The 26125-nt window shown below is 39.1% G+C and overlaps 1 protein-coding gene across 1 annotated transcript in view; it reads left to right on the forward strand.

Moving 5' to 3' along the window:
* COL14A1 (collagen type XIV alpha 1 chain) overlaps positions 1-26125 on the forward strand; it is a 220797-nt gene that overhangs the window by 165474 nt on the left and 29198 nt on the right. Inside the window, exons 38-41 of the mRNA XM_024741240.1 lie at positions 983-1036; positions 1413-1466; positions 13684-13737; positions 14474-14545. Coding sequence (XP_024597008.1) covers positions 983-1036; positions 1413-1466; positions 13684-13737; positions 14474-14545 — 234 coding nt within the window. The remainder of the gene's footprint in view (positions 1-982; positions 1037-1412; positions 1467-13683; positions 13738-14473; positions 14546-26125) is intronic.

Below are 26125 nucleotides of genomic sequence, written 5' to 3' on the forward strand. Positions count from 1 at the left end.
GGGGTCTTTTACAAACGGATATGTGCCTAGGGAGTAGGTATATCCACAGATAATTTGTCTATAGAAAAGAAAGCAGGGCTTGACATGTATGGCCCTTTTTCTTGTTTGACTAAGTCCTTAGGGGGTATGATAAAATCTAGAAAGTGACAAATGTTATACAAATTTAAGTTATTCATTTTGCATTTGTAGTACTTGTGGAAATAGCTCCATGAAAGCCATTTAATTATGATCTTTATCTCAACAGGCCTCAAAGTGTGGCGCTCTGAGTTTCAGATTATAGACAGTGTACTCTCTACAGCCACATTTCTTTGTATAAGTTGTTTGTACCAATGAAAACAAATTCAATCCCACTCACTGATTTTCAGTGATCTCACTAGACGGATCTAGATTTAAGGAATAAAAACCAACCTCTGTCATTAGTATTTGAAGCATGATGCCATTAAGCACATGTTTAGCAATCTTTCTGTGCATGTGATTGTGTCTCCCTAGCTAAGAAGTCTTTTCCAGAGTTATTTTCACATCTTAGAAAGCATTAACATGCCAGTTTGTATAATTACTACCACTATCACTACTACTATTTGTTGAGGTCCTGCTACTTGTCAGGTACTGTGTTTGCTTTTCCATTCTTATAAATTTCTAGCCAAAACAAAACAAAAATATATAGAGATACAAGCTGTAAAATCTAAACTATAAATAATACTGAAATATTCAACTCCCCTCACATATTTACAGTATGAGCTTAGCCATATCAGACTGTATACTCTGTGTTTAAACTATTCTGCTATATAAACGTTCTGGTCTGTAGGCATGCTTACCTAGGTGGTGTAGCTTATGTGAAAAGTGAAATACGCTGTATTTGGATGTTAGTGTGAAAGCAATTTAATGTTGGAAATGTTAAAAGAGTCAGTGGAGAAAAAGAAAAGACTGAGAGTTTACGTATTTACCTATGTGAACTTAACCCCATGTCCTTTTGGTTGTTCAGGGAATGCCAGGCGAAAAAGGAGAGAAAGGAGCGACTGGACTTCCTGGCCCACAGGTATTACTTTTATTTTTTTATTCCGTTGCTCTCAGCTCTAGAGCTTTGCCAAGAAGAAAGAAGACTGTAGCTTCTGAAGTCAGTTGTGATCTTGGCAATGAGTGGTTTCTACACTAAGGACCATTAGCGTGTATTCGTTTACTTCAGCCCCCTCTTAGGTCCTACTGATGCTCTCCTGGGTGAGCCCTGGTGGGGGACACTTCTTTTCCTTCTTGTGAATAACTTCTGGGTTCTGAATGCTCAGTCAGGAAGGCCTCACCTTTATGCTATCAGGTTTGTTTGGAGGCCTTGATTTATTTCAGGGAAGCCGGGTGAGAGGGTAGTTGGTTTCGATAACTTGATAACTCTGCCATTTTCCTGTCCTTGATGTATCTAGGGCATCCCAGGAGGTGTTGGTTCACCAGGACGTGATGGCTCACCAGGCCAAAGGGTAAGGACTTGCCCAAGGTTGCTCGTTAGCACAGTAGATTTCTCACCAAGTCACTCTTGCTGTTGGCAAGTTCTGTGCAAGGAAGGCACACCAGGTGTTTTTTTTTTTTTTCTTTATTTTTTCCTCCCATCTATCTGCATTCTACCAATCCTGCATCTGTTTCCCTTAACTGGTATTCTTCCATGTCTATAACTTTCCTCAAAATCTAGAAACTTTCATCAAACCTTCCCAAATTAACCACACCTCTTTCTGAATGTTCCCGTAACCTGAATATAGTTTACCCTGAATAGCGTGCGTTGGTCTAACAGATTTTCCAGTTGTTTCAAATTCTCAAGGAGCAAACCGAAAGGAAATCAAGAATCATATGAATTGGAATTTAGTAATTATGACTCTCTGTAATATTCTCCATTTATTTAATATGCATCCATTATCAATTCCTGTTCAAGTGGACAGCAATAAAAGAAAGTATAAGGATGGCTGAGGGACGAGTTAACAACTAGAGTTTGTTTAGTCAACATGTCTTCACTGAGCCAGGGTTGAGGTTCTTGTCCTCAAAGAGTTTATAGCTTTTGGGGGGAAATAGAACCAAATAAGAAACATATGCTATAATGGGAGTATTGACAGAGCCCTGTGGGAGCACAAAGAATAGATAACTAAGCCAGACTTGGAGGGTGAGGGAAAGCTTCCCAGAGGGGGCACCATACAGACTGGATTTCAACTGAGAGACAGAAATTAGCCAGATACATGAGGAAAGGAAAGCTATTGCAAGTAGAGAGGACAGCATATATGGCATATAAAGGAGTGGAGTTGAAGAGTAGGTGGGGCATTTCCATTTCTGAACCTAGTTCCGTATGGCTGGAGATTAGACTGCAGTGTGTGTGTGTGTGTGTGTGTGTGTGTATACATTCACGAGTGTACACGTGTGTGCACACAGGTGTGGAGAGATTGTCAAGAGATGAAACTGAAGTGGTAAAAACAAACTCACAACAGCTATCTTTTTTTCAGACCAAGGATTTTGAGCTTTAACAGGAAGGCCATAGGAAGTCATTACATGTTCAGCAAGGGAGAGAGGCTGGTCTTCCTTAAAAGGACACTGATGTAGACATGTGGGCAGCTGCACAGTTTCTCTCAAGACTGAATTATATATAGTGTCCACCACTTAGATCCAACCCAGTAAAGGACAACACATTTGGTGACATTCCCTGGTATTTCTGGGGACAGCTAACCCACTAGGTTAGCAAACGATTGGCTGGAAGACACACTTCTCTACTCAAACAAGGCTGCCTTTAGCTATACTGCTCAAGAATAAGGAAATCATTTTTTCTATAGGAGTGTAGGTGTGTGAATTTAAATTCCTTCCATGTTGGGTTGTTTTTTTTTTTTTTTTGGTTTCACATCCAACTTTCATTTGCTTAAAATCTCAGTTTAGTCTCTATCTATCAAATGGAATTAGTTTGTAAAGCATGTCCAGGTGAAGGTATCTAAAAGAGGCATTCTCTAAAAGTTAGATTTATGTAGGTCTCTTGTACATGTGGAAGGAGTGTCTAAAAGTATTTATATGTCTTGGCAAAGGGCTTAGGCTAAAATCCTGTGTGGTTACACACCTAGATTCCTTCATGATTCCTGAAGCTCTGAAAACAGCAATTCTAAAGATTTGGTTCAGTGAATTTACTTGATTTATCCATGCGTAGAGGCTAGTCTTGGCAAGGAACTCCCAAATCAAGCATATTGGATTAGTGTCTAGATCGTTTGGGTTTGGAATTTTCTTAAAACCAATACACCAATGCAGACTTTTTATAAATATTTTGCCATTCTTCCAAACATGTTTTATTCTATAGGATAAAAAGTCTTAGAGTATAATAAAGCGTTAATATATATGTACATGGATTTTATTTCCCTCTCTCGCTCAATCTGGAGGTAAAACTTTCAAGTGTCTCTAATTCCTATTTTGAAAAATTCTTGGATGGGAATGGAATTGCTTTTTAAAACTGGTTTCCAGAGGATACTCTTTCTTTATAGGGCCATGTTAAAAAAAAGATTGTGCAAATCCTGTGACAATTGCTTTAGAAAAGATATTGAGGGCAATACTATTCCAGAGTACAATTTGAGGGGGTGCCAAAAACACAGAATAAAATATAGTGGTGCCTCCTAGAATTGTGTAGCATGAGGAAGGGACTGCCCTGCTTGAGGAAGGGACCACTTATATATTGGGTTGGCCAAAATTTTGCTCGGGAATGAACTTTTTGGCCAACCCAATATTTTTTCAATATCTTAACATCTTATTTAATAAGATATTAGTTGAGCACATATCTTAATTGAGTACATACTATGTGCCATGTTCTATGCTCAGCCTAGAGAGAGTTGTTCATTACTACCTCCAGAAGGAAAATATCCAGAACAGGAGAGACTTTCAATAACTAAAGGAGGCAATTTGTACATCATCTACCAGGAAGAAATAGAAGGAGGAAGTGGAATCAAGACCATGACTCTTCCCTGGGGCCAGGAAAACCAATGGGTCTTCATCGGCAACAGTCAAGCTGGGAGGAAAGATGGGTGAAAACAGAGTTATTTAGGAGGCTCTGATCTGTTTAGTCAAGTATCTGGGGTCTTAATGAAAGTAAAGGGTCTAAAACAATTAGATAGTTATTTAGCAGGATTGTACAGTTGGAGGTCCAGGACCAACTTTCATAGTGGTAGGAACAGATCTCAGACATGGAGCTCCTTCTTTCTGGTTAGGCTGTGGGAGAGGGTGTTGCTGAAAGAGAGCTAAGGACAGACACTTAAGATTATTCCTGCTCTGCCTTAGGCTATCCTAAAAGGCAAAGTTGCGTTCAGAAAGGAAATAATAATAGTAGTAGTAATAATCATAATAAATTATAAGTAATAATAATGTCAGTAACAACCATGGCATAGAACAGACTGAGAGCAAACACACTGGATGATGAGACTTACTGCTGAAATGCCTGAGAAACTAATTCCAGAAAACTGTCTGGGGAATCAGGAAGACAAGGTTATTTTGTCTTTTCTTTACTCGAAGCCCTGAAATTACTTCCCATTACTGTGCCTCATTTCCTCTGATCTTGAGTGAGTAAAGACCACTCAAGGCAAAGAAGGAGGAAGCTGGGATAAATATGCATGGTGTTGTCCAATCAGTGCTTCTAGCTCCTTGGAGAGTTGCAGAGAGTAGGTGAGTGAGGTGTGCTGTAGGAGTGAGGGGCTATTCCTTACTGGTCATTCTTTCTTTTTTTTTTTTCTTTTTTGCGGTATGCGGGCCTCTCACTGTTGTGGCCTCTTAGAACCATGAGCACAGGCTCCGGACGCGCAGGCCCAGCAGCCACGGCTCACGGACGCAGCTGCTCGGCGGCATGTGGGATCCTCCCGGACCAGGGCACGAACCCGTGTCCCCTGCATCGGCAGACGGACTCTCAACCACTGCGCCACCAGGGAAGCCCCATTCTTTCTTTTTAATCATTGTCTTTTCTTATAGACTGTTGAGAATTCATAGCCCAAAGCTAGAACCATCACCTTGACTATTAGCTTAGGGAAAGGTTAGCATCCCTTACCCAGAGCCGGTGCCAATGTCACTTATTCATTTAGTCTACAAGGAAGGAGAGTTTAGCAGAGACTAAAAAAAAGATTAAGCATCTCCTCTTTAAACAGGAAACATGTTTTCTAATGTTTCTAGCTTATTCTGGCTTTTCCCAAGGGGAATCTTTGACTTGTAGAGGCAATCCTGGGCCTCAGGCTATAAGCAAGTCCAGCAAAAGTTGGACTTCTTCACTGAACCAGTCTCAGCCTCTTGCTGGGAAGCCAGTGGAGCACAATGCAGCACCACACCATATAAAGCAACAGTGCAAGTGCAGAGTTAACAGCCAGATGTATTCAGGCATCAGTTTTCATTCTGAGTCATTGCAGCCAACAGCATCCTTGTCTCATCTTTCTTTTCCACTGTCAATCTTGCCATCTCCCTTTTTGCCTCCTTCCTCTTCTTTTCTTGGTGTCTCTGACCCCAGGGTCCACCCTGTGATCTTTGGGTTCCTCTGATGTAGGGTGGATCTCTCATCCCCCACCCTAGACACCCAGGTGGTCCTTAGAGAAACCAGGAAAAACGGGCAAGACATGGATGATAAGTATAAGCAGTGAAAGAAAGAACTGAAAAGGAAGGGAAAAACCACCTCTTTTCTAGTTCTGAGGCTCACTCATATCCAAGACCACCAGCTTTCTGTCAAGCATTGCAAATAGAAACTTTTAAAATTATTTTTATTTTCCAATTCTTACTATGGTTTTATAAAAAGTCAGAGAGACAAGAAATAAAAATGACCAGGAGATATATATGGTATGGCATCTGGAAGGTAGTAATTCCTCCTTTGTACCAAGGGTGTTAGTTTTAAAATTCCAAGTAAACTGAAATTGGAATGCTTCCTTCCCCCCAAGTTACTGCTCCCTGCCTCTCCTGTCTTCATGCCATAACCACAGCCTTCCTTTTTCATCTATAAAAGGTGAAATACTGTTTAAAAAGTTCTACATATGAATTCTGCTGAACTTGTGTGGTTACGAGAAGCAGGATGGTCCAGTGGTAAATATCAGAGACTTAGATAGTTAGCCAGACCTCAGTTTGAACCCTAGCCATATGACACTGAACCAGTTACTTAAAAAGCCCAAGCCTCACTTTCCTCATCTGTGAAGTGGAAAAAATAATATTCGACTCCATAGAGCTATTGTGAGAATTAATTCATATAAAGAATTTCTATATAAAATTTCAACTTTAGCTGATACAGGTATTCACTATTTTCAGTGTAGACCTAATGAGTCAGGACAGTGCAATATTTTATAATACCTGTCCTTAACATTATTAAGGTACCTTAGAAGATTTTAATGAACTGTGAAAAAAGTCTAAAGAAAAAGCAAGTGGCTTGTTGTTTAATTTTCTTGGAGTCCACATTGAAAGGACGTTTGGAACATGCTTCCTTTTTATGTGGGTTTGATGTAAACAAAGGCCATACTTGTGATGAATGTCCCACTTCATCAAAGCAAGTTGGACTTAAAATATACTTGAAAAATTGAACTTGAGTCAACGATCTGGATTTAATTCCTATCATAAATGTCAAGCTATGATGAGAGATTCATCTAAGGACTGTTTTATTAAATACTAAGATTCATGATAATTATCCCCTTGAGTATCTTCCTTCCTCCAGAAGAGGAAATGTAAAACTCATCACAAAGCTAGTGGAGAGAACGATACGATTTTCCTTTTCATGGATCTAAATGGGTTTTTATAAAATCCCAGGAAAACATTCTCCCAGTCAACCACAGTGATGACAGTATATGCAATTGGGATTTGGCAGATTATTTTAATAAAAAAGGCAGCGGCCACTGTCATTGATTCTTGACTAAGTGCAGTGCTTTACAAATGTTATGTTCTCCAATCCTCAGAATAATCACGAATGCTAGGCACTGTTACCGCATTATATAGACAAAGAATCTGAAGCTCAGAAAGTTGAAGTTACTCAAACAATGCCACACAGCAAGCACGCATTGCAGCCAGGATTATAATCCACTCCCAGGCCCCAACACTGCACTCTTTCCTTCCACAAAATTATGTTAAAGGGTAAAGTGGGATTTTGTTCATATGGGCAACTCTTCCAGTAAAAATATGAATAAGAAGGACTCCGTCACTGAAGATATCTCACCCAGCATTTTTTTGTGGAGAAGGAACCCAGTTTGGGTTACTTTCTTGAGGAAGTAGAAATTGATTGTTCACACATAAGAATATGTTTCTGTGATTACTTTTCACTTTTACTTGGATAGTGGCCCATCCGAGGAGAGAACTGTTACTTAGGAAATTAGTATCATGTTATTACTGGCTTTAAAGATGCTTCTCTTGGGGCATAGGGTACAAATGCTATCTGTCTTGCACTCTGATTCTAACGCTGTCCCTTGGGGTTAGGCGAGACATTTTTATATTTGTAAACCAGCAGTTCCACAACTTAAATGACCAAATTGTTGTTTTGTGTTTTGTTTTGTTTTTTTAAATATGCAGATTCCTGAGCTTCTGCCTCAGAGATTCAGATACAAAAGGTCTTGGGTATGACTTAGGCATGTATAGTTTTAAAAAAGCTTAATGGGGGCTTCCCTGCTTAATGAGGGCTTCCCTGGTGGCGCAGTGGTTGAGAGTCCGCCTGCCGATGCAGGGGACACGGGTTCATGCCCCGGTCCAGAAAGGTCCCACATGCCGCGGAGCAGCTAGGCTTGTGAGCCATGGCCGCTGAGCCTGCGCGTCCAGAGCCTGTGCTCCGCAACGGGAGAGGCCACAGCAGTGAGAGGCCCGCATACCGCAAAAAAAAAAAAAAAAAAAAAAAAAAAAAAAAAAAAAGCTTAATGATTCTAATAATCAGCTAGGTTTTAGAATCACTGGATAGTATATTATGTTAAGCCCTTTGTGTATCAAAGTAGTTTCTTGGGTAGAATATTGCTGTGGTTGTAATTCACTGAAGTCACCATTGCAGGTTACTAAAACTATACACGTTTATATTTCTATATATACATTTAACTTATATATGTAATATATATATATTTGTACATTAAAAAAGTAGTGTATTGTGTACATATATAAAATATATGTATATATAAACATATATATACACACATACGTGGTGTGTGTGTGTGTGTGTGTGTGTGTGTGTGTGAAACTGAAAATTCCCCAGTGTGACTCAACATAGTAGCACACTCAGGACTGATCTTGGATCTCTAACCTGGGCCAGTGTTTACAGAGTCTGTGGCTTTTTACCCCTTGGCCTCTTAATCTGGTGGTTGGTTTTAATCCTTAGTTGCAAGTAAAGCCTTATTTCCCATGGCTGACTGCCACGCTGGTCTCTTGCCGTTGCTCTCAGGGTTGAAATTGTGCAGATGGGGTTTCTTCAAGTGTGTCTTTAGTCTTCATTGCTTGAGTTTGTTCCGTTTCAACAAACTCATCAGATGCCAGCTGCTTACAGATCCCACTCTACCTGAGAGTGTGGTGTCCGTCAAAGGACCTTAACAATTGGCTGTCTTACTGCTAATTACGGTTCGTGTCCGTGGTCCACCCTTGCAGGCTTCAAAGAAGGCATGGATGGTGAATATCATAACTGAGTCACTAGCTCTGAGTGCTATTTCTGTTATCTACATAAACATAAATATTCTAGCTTCTAACTTTAGTTACAACACACTTTGTGGGCACATCTGTTTCATCCTTTAGATGCCATAGACACAGTACCTTGAAACTACAAACTTTTTAAGAGCCTACAAAAAGTGCTTGCCACCTGGAAAAAAGCATATGTGTTTGCTCTAGTGTATGGAAAAGAAAACCAAAAAAATGAAAATTAATAAATTAGTTAAATGTCTGTAAAACATTACACTTTGCTAACTTCAACCATGGTTAAATTTAGTATTTATTCAAACATCAGTGATTTTTGAAGACACATTTTGGATAGATTTCCTTTTGCTGATAAATCATAGCCCACCATAACTTAATAAGTTGCTCAGAGCCACATGTTTTCAAAAAAAATTATAAAAAGCCTTTCAAGTTTTTATAGCAAAAATTATTTTTAATGTGGGTTGTTGGTGCATATTAATATTTTGAGGTGGGAATCTCAAGAAGGAAAAATGATTGGAGCTACTCACGTTATAAAACACCCCTGTTTGTAAGTGGCTGATTTTATGCGCTTTAAAAAATAAACGTATCGGTTTAAGTGAATTCTCACATTATGCTTATTGTTTAATCTTCTATCCCCTAATATACATTCTTCATTGCCTAATTAAAGTTTTCTGTTTTTTATGAGGGTGCTTAATCCGCAAACACACATGTACTGAGATTGGCTTCCTGATATGAAATGGATAATTTATAGATCTAGAAATGTTTGGGGAAGTGCAAACCCATTTCTAGCTGTTTAGGGCTGAAAACCATTCAGCTGGCTTTGATTAAAGTGAAGCTGAATCACAAAGCTAGAATTTGCCGATTATTTTGCCACGTAAAATGCACACATTTTACGTGGTTTTTCTTTTCATCAAGTTTATTGCTTTGATATAAAGAGCTGACTGGCATGTGAGGATGGGCTGTAATGTGGATGCTGCAGTGGTACCTGAGCAGGGAGAGTGATACAGTGTCCCAACCATCCTGGATCCCTTGACTTAAAATCCACCTCTCCTGTGAAACCCCACACCTGGATTAGGTGCCCTTCCTGCATGTTCCCATGGAATCTTCTAGTCCATCATCATAGCTCATTGTCATTTACTTTCAATTGTTGACTTTTCTCAAAACCGTCACCTCCTTGAAAAGAAACTGTCTTGTTCATCATTGTCTACCCCAAACCTAGCAAAATGCCCAGCACATAGTAGTTCTGCAAATATGTTTCAGTAATGTGACAGATGTGAGGCTTACAAGTAAAACAAATCTTTCAAAGATAAATTTAAAGCGTGATTCAAAAGTTATAAAATAAAACTATGTGATGAAACTGTGAACTTTTTTAGGGTTAGGAAGAGATTTGGGGGAAAAAGGGCTTTGATAATGTTTCTAAAATAATATTGAGCCTAACATCCTTTTAATTATAACCAGGTATAGCAAGTAAATTTTAATTTGGAATGAGAGAAACAGGAAACTCACAGTACCCTTAAGAACGCCTTTATTCTTCAACTGTTATATGTAAAAATGTGCAGTCGTTCATGACATTCCATGAACGAAAGAGCTAGAGTAAAATGCACTGGAATGGATGCTACTGGTGCCCCGGTCAGAGCCCCTTTACCTGGCAGGTGTACTCCATCCCCCCGCTGCTGTGGGTTTGACTGCTAACAACTCAGTTACCTCTTCTACAGAGAGCTACCCATGGAACTGCCACCTTGGCCCCAGTCAATGACTAACTGATGTGGGTATATAAAACCTTGTGGTAGGTCAACTCTGAGGTGTAACTCACACTCCAGAGCTCCCCATGGGGTCAGACTGAAGCCAGTCTTAGCTAAATCCAATTCTAACCTAACCTCTCTGTCTGCACTCTCCTGCCTCCTTCATACCTAAAAGCTTTCTCCCAAGAACACTCCCGCTATAAATCAAAGGAACAACAACCCAGTCTGCTTCTAGGAAAACACCTCTCAGATAGTCACTGAAATGAAATTTCAACTTCTGAGCTAGATAACTCCCGATCCCTTTCCTCCAGGCTTGTGGAGGGTTCAAGAGCAAAGACGGATAAGATTGGCATCCCCCACCCCCTCAGCCCACCCTATGCTTTTCCGGACTAATTATACCTGCGAATCATATTTATTTATTTTATAAATGATAAATGTATTTTATACATGATAACCAGAGCACTTCTTCCAGGTGCCTCAATTTTATTCAAATTTAACTTTTTATTAGTACCTATTTTGTGCCAACCATGTGCTAGGGAGGAATTAGCAAAGGAACGGTGAATAAGACATGATTTCTGCCCTCAAAAAAAAAAAAGAAAAAGAGAAATCGCAGCTTCTGAGGATGTGCTTTCGGTGGAAGAACACAGAGTGATAAAACATGTAGTCTCTTCTTTTGATCTGATCACACAGAAGCAATAGCCTCTCGGCCAAATTTAGCTCCTATATAAGAACGACATTTCATCCTCTTCGCTTCCAGGTGATACACGCATGGTGTCTGTAAATCAAGTGAATTCAAAACTGTTCTCTAGAGCATCCTTCCAGAGCCACGATGAAGGAGAGCGCTGACAGATCATTGCTTTGTAAACTCCTTCAGATCATTGCTTTGTAAACATGATTGGGAGAGAGGAGTCAATGTATTATTTCCTGCAGGTCTTCCTTGGAATAATACAGTTTTCTTTTCAGAGTATGACATGGCTTGCCTCACTCTGAATAAAATTGCCCTTGCTTGTTTTTGAGATTTTTTTTTCTCTCTGGACACAGCCTGGAAAAGAGTCAGGGAGGGCTTCCTGCAGCAATGCTATACTTTTGACTGCTGGGCCATGGTGTTGGCTATGTGTCATATGTGGCCTTACACATGAGTGTGTGTTTGCTTCCCCTCCAGTGCTGGAAGAGTTTTAAGGCAGGAAGCAAATGATGTCCTTTGAAAAATGTCTTCTTAAATTATTGACTATGTGCTCAGAGTCCCTTTTTTTGGTATGTGAACTTCATCTAGAAAATAATAGTAGATTAAAAAAAAATTTTTTTAATGGTAAGGCCTCCTAAATTTTCTCACTGACCAGATGAGGGAGTTGGGCTGGAGGAGTTCTAAGGTTCTGTTTTTCTTTTACATATTCTGATTTTTTTACACCCTCTTCCTGGATATGGTGTATTTAAACTCCATGTAAAATAATTTCTTTCAACCTATGTCAGTATTAATTTTTGTTGTTTAGCTAGCAGATCCAAAGAAGGATGTATGTGTGTGTGTGTATGTATGTATGTATGTATGTGTGTGTGTAATTTAATCTGTATCAGGGCCTATCACTGAAGCTTTCTGACTTAGTAATATTTTTGAATGAATAACTAAAGTGAATGAATAGGAGTAGTAGAGAAAAAAACCACTAGCCTTTATATTAGTATAGGATAACTGTTATAACAAAGACCCTAAAATCTCAGTGGTTTCAAGCAATTAAAAAAAATAAATGAAATGAAATGAAATAAAGTCTATTGTTTGGTCACAGCCAGTGCTTTCGACAGAACAGGTAGAGGAGTGGGGCTGTGGGGTGGAGCTAGTCTCTAATCCATACAGTCACTTAGGGACTCAAGGTCTTTCCGTCTTGGGACACTTTGATCTTCAACATGTGGGCCCTGAAGTTGTTAGAGAAGGGGAAAAGAAAGTGGAGGATTACCCATAGGAAATTTTTATGAACCAGAAGTGGAATTGGCCCCTTTCCACAGGCCAGAACTCAGCCCCATGGCTCTAACAGAATTGCTGGAACAGGAGGCTGGGAGATGTTACCTCATAATGTGCCCAGGCAGAAAAGGAAAACCATCAAGATTGCTGGGTTCTAGAATCCTCTGCCTTAGCTGGTTTTAAGACTTGCTGGTATTCGAGCTTGAGAGCATGATGAGAGGGCCTTGCTGAACATTGCTTTTACTATCCTACCCCCTCTTCATGCCATCTTTCATTTCGTACCTTTTCTCCCAACTCACACCATTTCCTTTCATCCAGCCTCATCTTGACTCTCTTTTATTTGATACCTTGACATAAGGAGACATAATGTGAATGTGGATGGGGGCCCCTAAGGAGAAGGATTTTCATGAGCCAGATAAATGGAAAAGACAGCTCACTGGAAAAGTGGCACACATTTCAGAAAGGGAATTGGGAGAGGCAGCAAGGAAGCCAGGAGATGTTGGTTTGAGTTGACTTGAGATGAGAATGGGTTATTCTAGTAGGGGACAAATCCCAAGATGAAAAGTCCATTTCTCCATGTAGTAGAAAGTAATGTCTTGAACAAAATTTTATAAACTTATTATAAAATTCAGATTGAAGATCCTTTCTCATGTTTTTAACTGCATTGGAAGGACCAGCACCCACAGTTAAGAACTACAACCTTTTGAGAGTAAGTCACTCCAGCTGTTCTATTTTTTTAACATTCACATAAAAACGACATGCACATACACATTCAATAATTGAGGAAGATACTTTTATAAAGAACATTGTTTTCTTTCTGCCTTAAACTCTTCCATCATGGAATGGGAAGCAAACATGTACACACATTCAGTAAACCTGCTCAGCAGTCGAAACTGTATCATTACAGCAGGAAATGCCCCCAATTTCCCCCAGGCAGCTCCTGAAGAGCTGTAGAGTTGCAGATATTGTAATATTCCTAATTTGTAATATAGATTCCTGTGATAGGGATTCCCTGCCCCAAACTCCCTTAGGTCCAGAAAGACACTAATTCGTCTTTTTGGCTGGTCATTAATGACCAGAATTGATCTCTCTTCTCACTTGTTATGCTTAGTTTAATAAAAAAACACTTTCTGGAAACAAGTTCCTGTTTCTGTTTGTAAGTGGTATCTCTTACACCTAAAATTCTTACATCGGACAATTTCATAGAGCCAACAGACACAAAAGTCTTTGCCAAGAACAATTCCCGTGAAGGGTATAAAAGCAGTGAATCCTTGGAAGTCCAGAGTAAATGACAGGACTTGCCCCCAGATATTGAATGGGATTAAGTGCACCTTTTCTGAAAGCCATGTAAAGCAACTGCATAGTTGACACACCATGTTTTTCTTCCCCCAGGGCTTTCCTGGAAAGGATGGATCCTCTGGCCCTCCGGGACCACCAGGGCCAATTGTAAGTATTTCCAGGAACTACTGGGATGTAGTACTGCTTTAAAGCAATTCATCTCTTTTGTGAGATTTTCTTCTGCCAAACCTTTCACCTTGGCGGCCATCTTTGCTATATGTAACAACTCATCCCTTGGTACAGAGCTCTTCCTAAAACATCCTTAAAAAGTCATGTATCCATGTGGCTTGATTATTCTACCTCTGAGCCACTTTGCCATAAGATCACCTGCATTGATTTACTTTTATTAGACACAGATAAGCCTTGAATTATTTTTTCTTTTTAAATTTTTATTGGAGTATAGTTGATTTACAATGTTGTGTTAGTTTCGGGTGTACAGCAAAGTGAATCAGTTATACGTATACATATATCCCCTCTTCTTTAGATTATTTTCCCATATAGGCCATTACAGAGTATTGAGTAGCATTCCCTGTGCTCTACAGTAGGTCCTTGTTGATTATCTATTTTCTATATAGTGGTGTGTAAATGTCACTACTATATATAAAAAAGGCTTGAATTTGAAAGAACTACATCTAACCGACAGAGTGGAGACTTTTCCAAAACTGTCTTCCTTACTTTTGTGGTACGTTAGTTGGAAACAGGAATGAGCAGTGAATCCTGAAGACTTGGTGTTGGGCGGGGAGGTGAGGTTAACTGTGCATGCTTGCTGCTCTTTCTTGAGAGCTAGCTGTTTTCGATGAGAATGAGTGAGTCCTCACCTTTGCTCCGTATTCCTTTCTATTAGGGCATTCCCGGAGCCCCTGGAGTCCCAGGAATCACAGGAAGCATGGGACCCCAAGGCGCCCTCGGACCACCTGTGAGTATGTGACTGTAGCCAGTCAGGATGGTTGCCCAGTTATCCCTCTGGTTTATTTATCTGTTTAAATTTACAGCATCTTCTTAGGTCAAGATGTATTTTTCAGGACTAGATTCTGTGGGAATCCATGAGGAAAACAGAGAATCTCCTAGGATAAAGATTAAGATCAGACCGTGCATATATCATGGCTAAAGACAAATGGTCCCAACAGGGGATCATCTGCAGCTAAGCTTCTGCTTATATATATTTCCATTGTTTGTTATTCTGTATTTGGCTAAGTCAACTCAATGCCATCTTTACAGGGACTGGGTACAATACTATCTGTTAACTAGGCCTGTGTCCTGGGTGAGAAATACAAGGCCGGAGAAAGTCCAGGATTAGTGAAAATGGGAAGAGATTTTTCTTTCCTAAACTCTGCAAGAAAGACAGACTTTGCCATTAAAACACACACTCACACATTCGCGAATAGTGGTGTAAATGAAGGTCCAGTGAATGGAACTAATTACCTCCCATTTTTGTGCTTCTAATCTCTTAGGTTGGTGCTTAAATGTGATCAGTGGAGGGGGTAGGGGTAGGATGGGGGAGAAACAGATGAGCTTATCTGGGCCTGTTTCCTCATCTGTAAAATAAGGTTGTTGAAGTACAGCCTCCAAAGGCACACTTGGCATCTTCTGCGACTTGCAAATTGTTCCTTATGGGTGTAATTATTAGTCAGCCTTCTGATATTATCTGCGAGGTACCAAATCTGTATCCATAAACTAAAGCAATTGAGAAGTGTCAATGTATACACATTGCAGATGTGCTAAGGATTCATGGAACAGTGAAATCTGAAGGGTGAGGGTAGAAGAGGTTAATGAAGTCGGTTTCTACTCCCTGCTATAACAATTAACACAATCTTAGGGGCTTAAAACAACAAAAATTTATTATCTTACAGTTCTGTAGGTCAGAAGTCTGATATAGTCTCACTGGGTTTTAAAATCAAGGTGTCAGCTTTTCCTTTCTGGAAGTTCTAGGGGAGAATCTATTACCTTGCTTCTAAAGACTTCCCACCGTCCTTGGTTTGTGGCCCACTTTGAAGTCAGCAGTGTTGCATCTCTCTGAACATTTTTCCATAATCATATCTCCCCCAAACATAGCCCAGAAAGTTTCTTTGCTTTGAATGATGTATGTGATTACATTTGGGCCACCCAGATAATCCTAGATAATCTCCCTACATTACTTCAAGATCCTAACTAAATCACACTTCAAAGTCCTTTTGCCACATAAAGTAATATATTCACAAGTTCTGGGGATTACGGCATGAACACTTCAGGGACCTTTTTCTGCCTACCACACTGAAGAAGGCATAACAGAAACACTGGTTCTCATTCAGAAAGAAACTCTCTCCCTCTAGCTACTCAGATAGTCACTCTTTATTCTTGAAACCCATTTCAATAAACTGATTTTGCCCTCAGGGTCCTATTCTAGGCTGTGATTCACATGACACATATGCAGGTACACAAACACACATAAGACATGAACATAAAAAAATGCCTCCAGATTTAGCAAACACATCCTAATTTGCACACTCATATAAAGCTCTCCTTAGTTGTCATTTTACAAAGCCATATACTTATGGAAGATAAATACACTGTCATGGTGCAAAACCCTTTTAGATCTCCTCTTTTCATATCAAGTTGCTAATGGGTCACAGAAGAAAATTTGATTGCTTTATCCTCACACATCTTTTTCTGTTATCTCTGCTACCAGGCTTCAGTCCACTTCCCAAAATGTGCTCCAGGAAACAAGAGTTCCAGAATATGTCAGCAGGGCTCAGAGAGCAAGGGGTTCTGGGAAAGAAGTCTCAGAGACAGTGTATACTAAATCTTTTTCTCAGAAAGTCATGACAAGTTTTAGGATAGCAAAGACTTTGAGGCACCTTAAGGTGAAACAAAAAACCGAAACACTGGTTTAACTTGGTTAGACAATAAACAAATGTATTTGTGCAGTTTCCCTTAACCCAAGCTGGGTTGACCCTAACCGCAGAGGGATGGAATGCGATAGGAAAGAACACGCTCTAGGAGTACTTGGGAGAGAACAGTGGGGTGAGGGAGGAGTAGAGTGAGATATGAAATACATTAGGTAAGTAGGACCCCACCCTGCTTATCCATCTGGCCTTTTGTAGCTCTAGAATAGACTTTAAATATGGGGCATAGAAAAATAGCAATACATTTTTTCCTGGAAATAAAACACTCGTTAATAATATTATCTTCTATTGTTATAAATCAACAGAAAAGGGCCAGTGATGGTGGCATTTATATCAGAGACAGCACTACGTATTCTCTCAAAAGCCAGTTGTTCTCTGAACCATCCAGCCCAGACTTTTCCCTGTGCTTTGGGCTGGGAGGAGCCATATGCCTACTGGCTGCCAGACTGGCGTGTTTAGTAAAGTAGGCTCAGTGTCACGGTGTAAAGGCCTTGATTGATTTCCCATGGATGTCTGTCTAGGAAGGCGGGAGGGAAAGAGACCAAGAAAGACACACCACCCCACTGAAAATAGCAGTGTGTTTCCTATAGTCGGTGCCAGGAAAATGTTTACTTTCATGAACCCTGCTTTTAGCTGCTGACTTCCCAGGACAGAATGGGCATTAATGCTGTTGTGGTCATAATTCCTACCTGAGGCTTAAGCATAAGCTAAAATATGGTATCTCCCCTTGCAGGAGAACTGCAGGAGAAATGTTGTGTCATTTCCTGGCTTGAATCTCCTCAGTGGATCCCTGTCACCAGGGGATAGGGCCCAAATATTCAGCCACATATACGTAGCCCTTGACGATGGGCCCTTTCTTTACCCTCCGACTTGATCTGGCATCATCCTTTTTCTTGGAGGTATGACAACATCCCTTGGAGTTGTCACCCCAAATTATTTAAAGCTCCCCCAATATATGCCATCCTGTTTCACACTTTTTTTTTTTTGCCTTTTGGGGATGCTCTTCCATGTGTCTGGGTTGCTTTCTCCTCCTTTCTCCACCTGGTGAGCTTCTGGCTATTATCTCTCTTAAACTGTGCACTTCCTGTGTGAGGCCACCCTCAGGTCCTCAGGCTGAGAGACTTCATTTCAACTATTGATGTCCATCTCTCCGCGAAAGGAGAGTTCCTTGAGGGCAGAAATTTTATCATACTCATGTTCTGATTCCTAGACCCCAGCTCAGTATCATAGAGGGTACTTAATAAGTGTTTGTTAAAAGAAAGAATGAAGGTATGATTGCCTTCCAGTTAGGCTGATGTTCAGGTGAGTATGAGAAGGTTATTCTTACAGATTGGGGGTCAGATGTGGGAGACATTTAGAGCCGAATGAGGGATGTTTTGATTTTGGTTAGCAGACATCTAATATTTGGAGCTTGGACCGTAAGATCATTCTTCTTGCCTTCAGGACTAAAATTCTGTGAATCTATGAATGTAGCTACTGTATTTTCTTTTCTTTACATTTCAAGGGTTCCTGAAATTAAAGGGAAATGTGCCACTTTTTCTCGCCTACATGTACAGGGAATGTGTGTTTTCCCTCAAAGCATACTTTGGTGGAGTTATGAACCTTAACTCACTCAGGAGTTTTTAGTTTGTTTTTGTTTTACTTTGCAAAAATCAAAGAAAAAATGTCAGAGAAGTTGGAATAAAAAATAATTTCTTGCCATTCAGATATATTCACTAAATGGATCTTTCTTGGAGACTGCCTAGCTATGTCCTGCAGCTACTTAGTAACAAGCATTGTGAGACTGAGTTTGAGGAATTTCATGCCCAGTTAAATACATCCATCCCTATATACCGGAAGGTGCCCACAGCTGATGCTGTCCATTTACCTTATCACTCAGGTTTGCATGGTAGTTTCTTTTTCTTTTTTCTTCTTCTTCTTTTGTTTTCTTGGCTGCACAGCGTGGCATGCAGGATCGTAGTTCCCCAACCAGGGGATCGAACCTGCATCCCCTGCTGTAGAAGCGTGGAGTCTTAACCACTGGACCACCAGGGAAGTCCCTGTAGTTTCTTTTTCTAAGTTTCAAGCATTTCAGACAAGATAACTTAATAAATGATAGCTAGCAATGAAAATATCAAAGAGTACATTGGTTCAGAAACAAAAATATTCAAGATAAAATAGATTATAAGAAGCGACTCAAACAAAATGATAAGTCAATCGAAAAAGACAAACAAAACGAAACAAAACAAAAATCTAATTCTGAATGACTGCTGTGAGGTTTGGGAGATATATGTTTGCTTTTTAAATTATTATTTAATTAGGAAAAATACTATCTTCACTGACAAAAATGATGCTGGCTAGCAAATTTGTTGAGCAGTGTTCTCTTTCATGGTAGTGTGTACTCGAGAGAGTGCAGATTCTGGAGCTTAGCTGATTGGGTTCAGGTCCCAGCTTTTCCATTTTCTTATTGTGTGACCTTGGGCAAGTTATTTGTCTTCTCAGTACATCACTTCCCTGATATGTAAAATGGAAGTAATATCTCATAGGGTTCTTATAAAGAATAAATATATTTATCTCATAGGAATCTTACAAGGATTAAATGAGTTCATTTTATAGGGCTGTTATAAGAGTTAAATGAGTTAATACACCGAGGACAGTGCTTGGAACATGGTAAAATCTTGAGTATTAAACTACTAGTACTTACAAACAGTTTCTTAATATATTAAAAATGTGGGGCTTCCCTGGTGGCACAGTGGTTGGGAGTCCGCCTGCTGATGCAGGGGATGCGGGTTCATGCCCCAGTCCAGGAGGATCCCACGTGCCGCGGAGTGGCTGGGCCCATGAGCCATGGCCGATGGGCCTGCACGTCCGGAGCCTGTGCTCCGCAACGGGAGAAGCCACAGCAGTGAGAGGGCCACATACCACACACACAAAAAAAAATGTGAAAGAGTTACTTATTTTTGTTTGCTGATTTTTGTTTTTGCTTTGTGTCAAATGCTTGCAAAGGAAGTAGGCAGCAGTCCTAGATTTATAATAAATATTTAAATTTAATATTGGACTTAGTTGAATGTTCGAGTGACTCTTTTATGCAAAAAATGGGCTAGGTGGTTTTGGAAACATAAAGTAATATAAGTTATGGTCCCCAGTATTAGAGGTCTTACCATCTACACAGAGAGAAGAGAAATCCATGCAATGACTTGTAGCTATACTACAATAAAAATTTAGTGTCAGATAGGTGATACTTGAACTAAGTATTGCATTAGAATATTCCTATTGTTGATACCTAATTTATAAGCTATATGCTTAATACCTTTCTCACATTTCAAATGTTTTTATACACTGACTAGACCAGGTCTGTGAGAATGAGAAGTTGTACTTTTGATGAACAGGAGGTGGGGAAGATGGGGCTAAATAATGAGACATTGAATTTGAGGACTTTGACTTTGTCACATGGATGTCTAAGAATCACTGAGTGATTTTTGAATAGAGGAACAGCTGCCATCAATCAACAGTCACTGAGCTTTCTAAGTCGTATGCTGGTAGTATCTGAGGAGGATGAGACTAGTGGTTGCGTAGAGGATGAACTGGAAGGGAGGGTTTTTAGTTAGAGAAGCCAGCTAGAAGGAAGTTGCAAATGCACTGGTGTGAGATGGTTAGGGTAGCACCTTGGTGGTGGAGTGGAAGAGATAGATAAAAGAGGAATTGCAATGCAAAAAGTGTGCATGTACGTGTGTGTAATAGACATGCAAGAGGCAAGGGAAGGGACATTCACAGAAAGATAGACAAGATGAAAAGACAGAGGGCTTTGTACCAGATGAAGGAACAAGATAAAACCCCAGAAAAACAACTAAATGAAGTGGAGATAGGCAACCTTCCAGAAAAAGAATTCAGAATAATGATAGTGAAGATGATCCAGGACTTTGGAAAAAGAATGGAGGCAAAGACAGAGAAGATGCAAGAAATGTTTAACAAACACCTAGAAGAATTAAAGAACAAACAGAGACGAACAATACAGTAATTGAAATGAAAAATACATTAGAAGAAATCTATACCAGAATAACTGAGGCAGAAGAACGGATAAGTGACCTGGAAGACAGAATGGTGGAATTCATTGCTGCAGAACAGAATAAAAAAAAAGAATGAAAAGAAATGAAGACAGCCTAAGAGACCTCTGGGACAACATTAAATGCACCAACATTTGTATTATAGGGGTCCCAGAGGAGAAGAGAGAGAGAGAAAGGACCCAAAAAAATATTTGAAGAGATTATAGATGAAAACTTCCCTAACGTGGGAAAGGAAATAGCCACCCAAGTCCAGGAAGTGCAGAGAGTCCTAGGCAGGATAAACCCAAGGAGAAACATGCCAAGACACATAGTAATCAAATACGCAAAAAATAAGACACAGAAAAAAAAAATTAAAGACAAAAATTATTGAAAGCAGAAAGGGGAAAACGACAAATAACATACAAGGGAACTCCCATAAGGTTAACAGCTGATTTCTCAGCAGAAACTCTACAAGCCAGAAGGGAGTGGCATGACATATTTAAAGTGATGAAAGGGAAGAACCTACAACCAAGATTACTGTACCCGGCAAGGATCTCATTCAGATTCGATGCAGAAATCAAAAGCTTTACAGACAAATAAAAGCTAAGGGAATTCAGCACCACCAAACCAGCTCTACAACAAATGCTAAAGGAACTTCTCTAAGTGGGAAACACAAGAGAAGAAAAGGACCTACAAAGACAAACCCAAAACAATTCAGAAAATGGTAATAGGAACATACATATCAATAATTACCTTAAACGTGAATGGATTAAATGCTCCAACCAAAAGACACAGACTCACTGAATGGATACAAAAACAAGACCCATATATATGCAGTCTACAAGAGACCCACTTCTGACCTAGGGACACATACAGACTGAAAGTGAAAGGAGGGAAACAGATATTCCATGCAAACGGAAATCAAAAGAAAGCTGCAGTAGCAATTCTTATATCAGACAAAATAGACTCTAAAATAAAGACTATTACAAGAGACAAAGAAGAACACTACATAATGATCAAGAGATCAATCCAAGAAGAAGATATAACAATTGTAAATATTCATGCACCCAACCCAGGAACCCCTCAATGCATACAGCAAATGCTAACAGCCATAAAAGGGTAAATTGACAGTAACACAATAATAGTAGAGGACTTAAACACCTCACTTTCACCAATGGACAGATCATCCAAAAAGAAAATAAATAAGGAAACAGAAGTGTTAAATGATACATAAAACAAGATAGACTTAGCTGATATTTATAGGACATTCCATCCAAAAACAGCAGAATGTACTTTTTTCTCAAGGGCTCATGGAACATTCTCCAGGATAGATCATATCTTGAGTCGCAAATCAAGCCGTGGTAAATTTAAGAAAATTGAAATCATATCAAGTATCTTTTCCAACCACAACGCTATGAGACTAGATATCAATTACAGGAAAATGTCTTTGTATCTGTAAGAGATACAAACATATGGAAGCTAAACAACACACTACCTAATAACCAAGAGATCACTGAAGAAATCAAAGAGGAAATCAAAAAATACCTAGAAACAAATCACAATGAAAACACAACGACCCAAAACCTATGGGATGCAGCAAAAGCAGTTCTAAGAGGGAAGTTTATAGCTATACAAGTCTACCTTAAGAAACAAGAAATGTCTCAAATAAATAACCTAACCTTACACCTAAAGCAATTAGAGAAAGAAGAACAAAAAAACCTCAGCGTTAGGAGACGGAAAGAAATCATAAAGATCACGTCAGAAATAAATTTAAAAAATGAAGGAAATGATAGCAAAGATCAATAAAACTAAAAGCTGGTTCTTTGAGAAGATAAACAAAAGTGATAAACCATTAGCCAGACTTATCAAGAAAAAAAGGGAGAAGACTCAAATCAATAGAATTAGAAATGAAAAAGGAGAAGTAACAACTGACACTGCAGAAATACAAAGGATCATGAGAGATTACTACAAGCAACTATATGCCAGTAAAATTAACAACCTGAAAGAAATGTACAAATTCTTAGAAAAGCACAACCTTCTGAGACTGAACCAGGAAGAAATAGAAAATATGAACAGACCAATCACAAGCACTGAAATTGAAATTGTGATTAAAAGTCTTCCAACAAACAAAAGCCCAGGACCTGATGGCTTCACAGATGAAATCTATCAAACATTTAGAGAAGAGGTAACACCTATCCTTCTCAAACTCTTCCAGAATATGGCAGAGGGAGGAATACTCCCAAACTCATTCTATGAGGTCACCATCACTCTGATACCAAAACCAGACAAAGATGTCACAAAGAAAGAAAACTACAGGCCAATATCACTGATGAACATAGAAAGAAATTAAAGATGATACAAACAGATGGAGAGATATACCATGTTCTTGGATTGGAAGAATTAACATTGTGAAAATGACTCTACTACCCAGAGCATTCTACAGATTCCATGTAATCCCTATCAAACCACCAATGGCATTTTTCTCAAAACTAGAACAAAAAATTTCTCAATTTGTATGGAAATACAAAAGACTCCAAGTAGCCATAACAAGCTTGAGAAAGAAAAACAGAGCTGGAAGAATCAGGCTCCCTGACTCCAGACTCTGCTACAAAGCTACAGTAATCAAGACAGTATGGTACTGGAAAAAAACATAAATATACATCAATGGAACAGGAGAGAAAGCCCAGAAATAAACCCACGCACATATGGTCACCTTATTTTTGATAAAGGAGGAAAGAATATACAGTGGAGGAAACACAGCCTCTTCAATAAGTGGTGCTGGGAAAACTGGACAGCTACATGTAAAAAATGAAATTAGAAAACTCAATACACAAAAACACCATACACAAAAATAACCTCAAAACGGATTAAAGACCTAAATGTAAGGCCAGACACCATCAAACTCTTAGAGGAAAACATAGGCAGAACACTCTATGACATAAATCACAGCAAGATCCTATTGATCCACTCCTAGAGAAATGGAAATAAAAACAAAAATAAAAAATGGGACCTAATGAAACTTAAAGGCTTTTGCACAGCAAAGGAAACAATAAATAAGACGAACAGACAACCCTCAGAATGGGAGAAAATATTTGCAAATGAAGCAACTGACAAAGGATTAATCTCCAAAACATACAAGCAACTCATGCAGCTCAATGTCAAATAAATAAATAACCCAATCCAAAAATGGGCAGAAGACTAAACAGACATTTCTCCAAAGAAGATACACAGACTGCCAACAAACACATGAAAGGATGCTCAACATCATTAATCACTAGAGAAATGCAAATCAAAACTACAGTGAGATATCATCTCACACCAGTCAGAATGGCCATCATCAAAAAATCTACAAACAATAAATGCTGCAGAGGTTAAAGTGAAAAGGGAACCCTGTTGCACTGTTGGTGGGAATGTAAGTTGATACAGCCACTATGGAGAACAGTATGGAGGTTCCTTAAAAAACTAAAAATAGAACTAGCACATGACCCAGCAATCCCAGTACTGGGCATATACCCTGAGAAAACCATAATTCATAAAGAGTCATGTACCAAATGGTTCATTGCACCTCTGTTTACAATAGCCAGGACATGGAAGCAACCCATGTGTCCATCCACAGATGAATGGATAAAAAAATGTGGCACATATATACAATTGAATATTACTCAGCCAGAAAAAGGAATGAAACTGAGTTATTTGTAGTGAGGTCGATGGACCTAGACACTGTCATACAGAGTGAAGTAAGTCAAAAGAGAAAAACAAATACCGTATGTTAACACATATATATGGAATGTAAAAAAAAAAAAGAAAATGGTCAGAAGAACCTAGGGGCAAGACAGGAGTAAAGATGCAGACCTACTAGAGAATGGACTTGATATGAGGAGGGGGAAGGGTAAGCTGGGACAAAGAGAGAGAGTGGCATGGACATATACACACTACCAAACGTAACATAGATAGCTAGTGGGGAGCAGGCACGTAGCACAGGGTGATCAGCTCAGTGCTTTGTGACCACCTAGAGGGGTGGGATAGGGAGGGTGGGAGGGAGGGAGATGCAAGAGGGAATAGATATGTGGACATATGTATACGTATAACTGATTAACTTTGTTTTAAAGCAGAAACTGACACACCATTGTAAAGCAATTATACTCTAATAAAGATGATAAAAAGTATCCTATGGGATGCAGCAAAAGCAGTTCTAAGAAGGAAGTTTATAGCAATACAATACTACCTCAAGAAACCACAAACATCTCAAATAAACAACCTAACCTAACACCTAAAGGAACTAGAGAAAGAAGAAACAAAACCAAAATTAGCAGAAGGAAAGAAATCATAAAGATCAGAACAGAAATAAATGAAATAGAAACAAAGAAGACAATAGCAAAGATCAATAAAACCAAAAGCTGTTTCTTTGAGATAATAAACAAAATTCATACACTATTAGCCAGACTCATCAAGAAAAAGAGGGAGAGGACTCAAATCAATAAAATTAGAAATGAAAAAGGAGAAGTTACAACAGACACCGCAGAAATACAAAGCATCCTAAGAGACTACTACAAGCAAGTCTATGCCAATAAAATGGACAACCTGTAAGAAATGGACAAACTCTTAGAAAGGTATAACCTTCCAAGACTGAAACAGGAAGAAATAGAAAATATGAGCAGATTAATCACAAGTAATGAAATTGAAAGTGTGATTAAAAATGTTCCACAAACAAAAGTCCAGGACCAGATGGCTTCACAGGTGAATTATATCAAACATTTAGAGAAGAGCTAACCCCCATCCTTCTCAAACGCTTCCAAAAAATTACGGAGGAAGGAACACTCCCAAACTCATTCTGAGGCCACCATCACCCTGAGTCCAAAGCCAGACAAAGATACTACAATAAAAGAATATTACAGACCAATATCACTGATGAATAGATGCAAAAATCCTCAACAGAATACTAGCAAACAATCCAAGAACACCTTAAAAGGGTCATACACCATGATCAAGTGGGATTTATCCCAGCGATGCAAGGATTCTTCAGTATACGCAAATCGATCAATGTGATACACCATATTAACAAATTGAAGAAGAAAAAATCATCTCAATACATGCAGAAAAAGCTTTTGACAAAATTCAACACCTATGTATGATAAAAACTCTCCAGAAAATGGGCATAGAGGGAACCTACCTCAATATAATAAAGGCCATATATGACAAACCCACAGCAAACATCATTCTCAATGGTGAAAAACTGAAAGCATTTCCTCTAAGATCAGGAACAAGCCTAGGATGTCCACTATCACCACCATTATTCAACATAATTTTGGAAGTCCTACCCATGGCAATTAGAGAAGAAAAAGAAATAGAATAAATCCGAATTGGAAAAGAAAAGTAAAACTGTCACTGTTTGCAGATTACATGATACTATACATAGAGAATCCTAAAGATGCCACCAGAAAACTACTAGAGCTAATCCATATATTTGGTAAAGTTGCCTGCTACAAAATTAATGCACAAAAATCTCTTGCATTCCTATACACTAATGATAAAAAATCTGAATGAGAAATTAAGGAAACACTCAGATACAGCCACTATGGAGAAGAGCATGGA

Source organism: Neophocaena asiaeorientalis, unplaced genomic scaffold (genome assembly GCF_003031525.2).
Source record: "Neophocaena asiaeorientalis asiaeorientalis breed wild unplaced genomic scaffold, Neophocaena_asiaeorientalis_V1.1 scaffold177, whole genome shotgun sequence".
Lineage (NCBI taxonomy): Eukaryota > Metazoa > Chordata > Mammalia > Artiodactyla > Phocoenidae > Neophocaena > Neophocaena asiaeorientalis.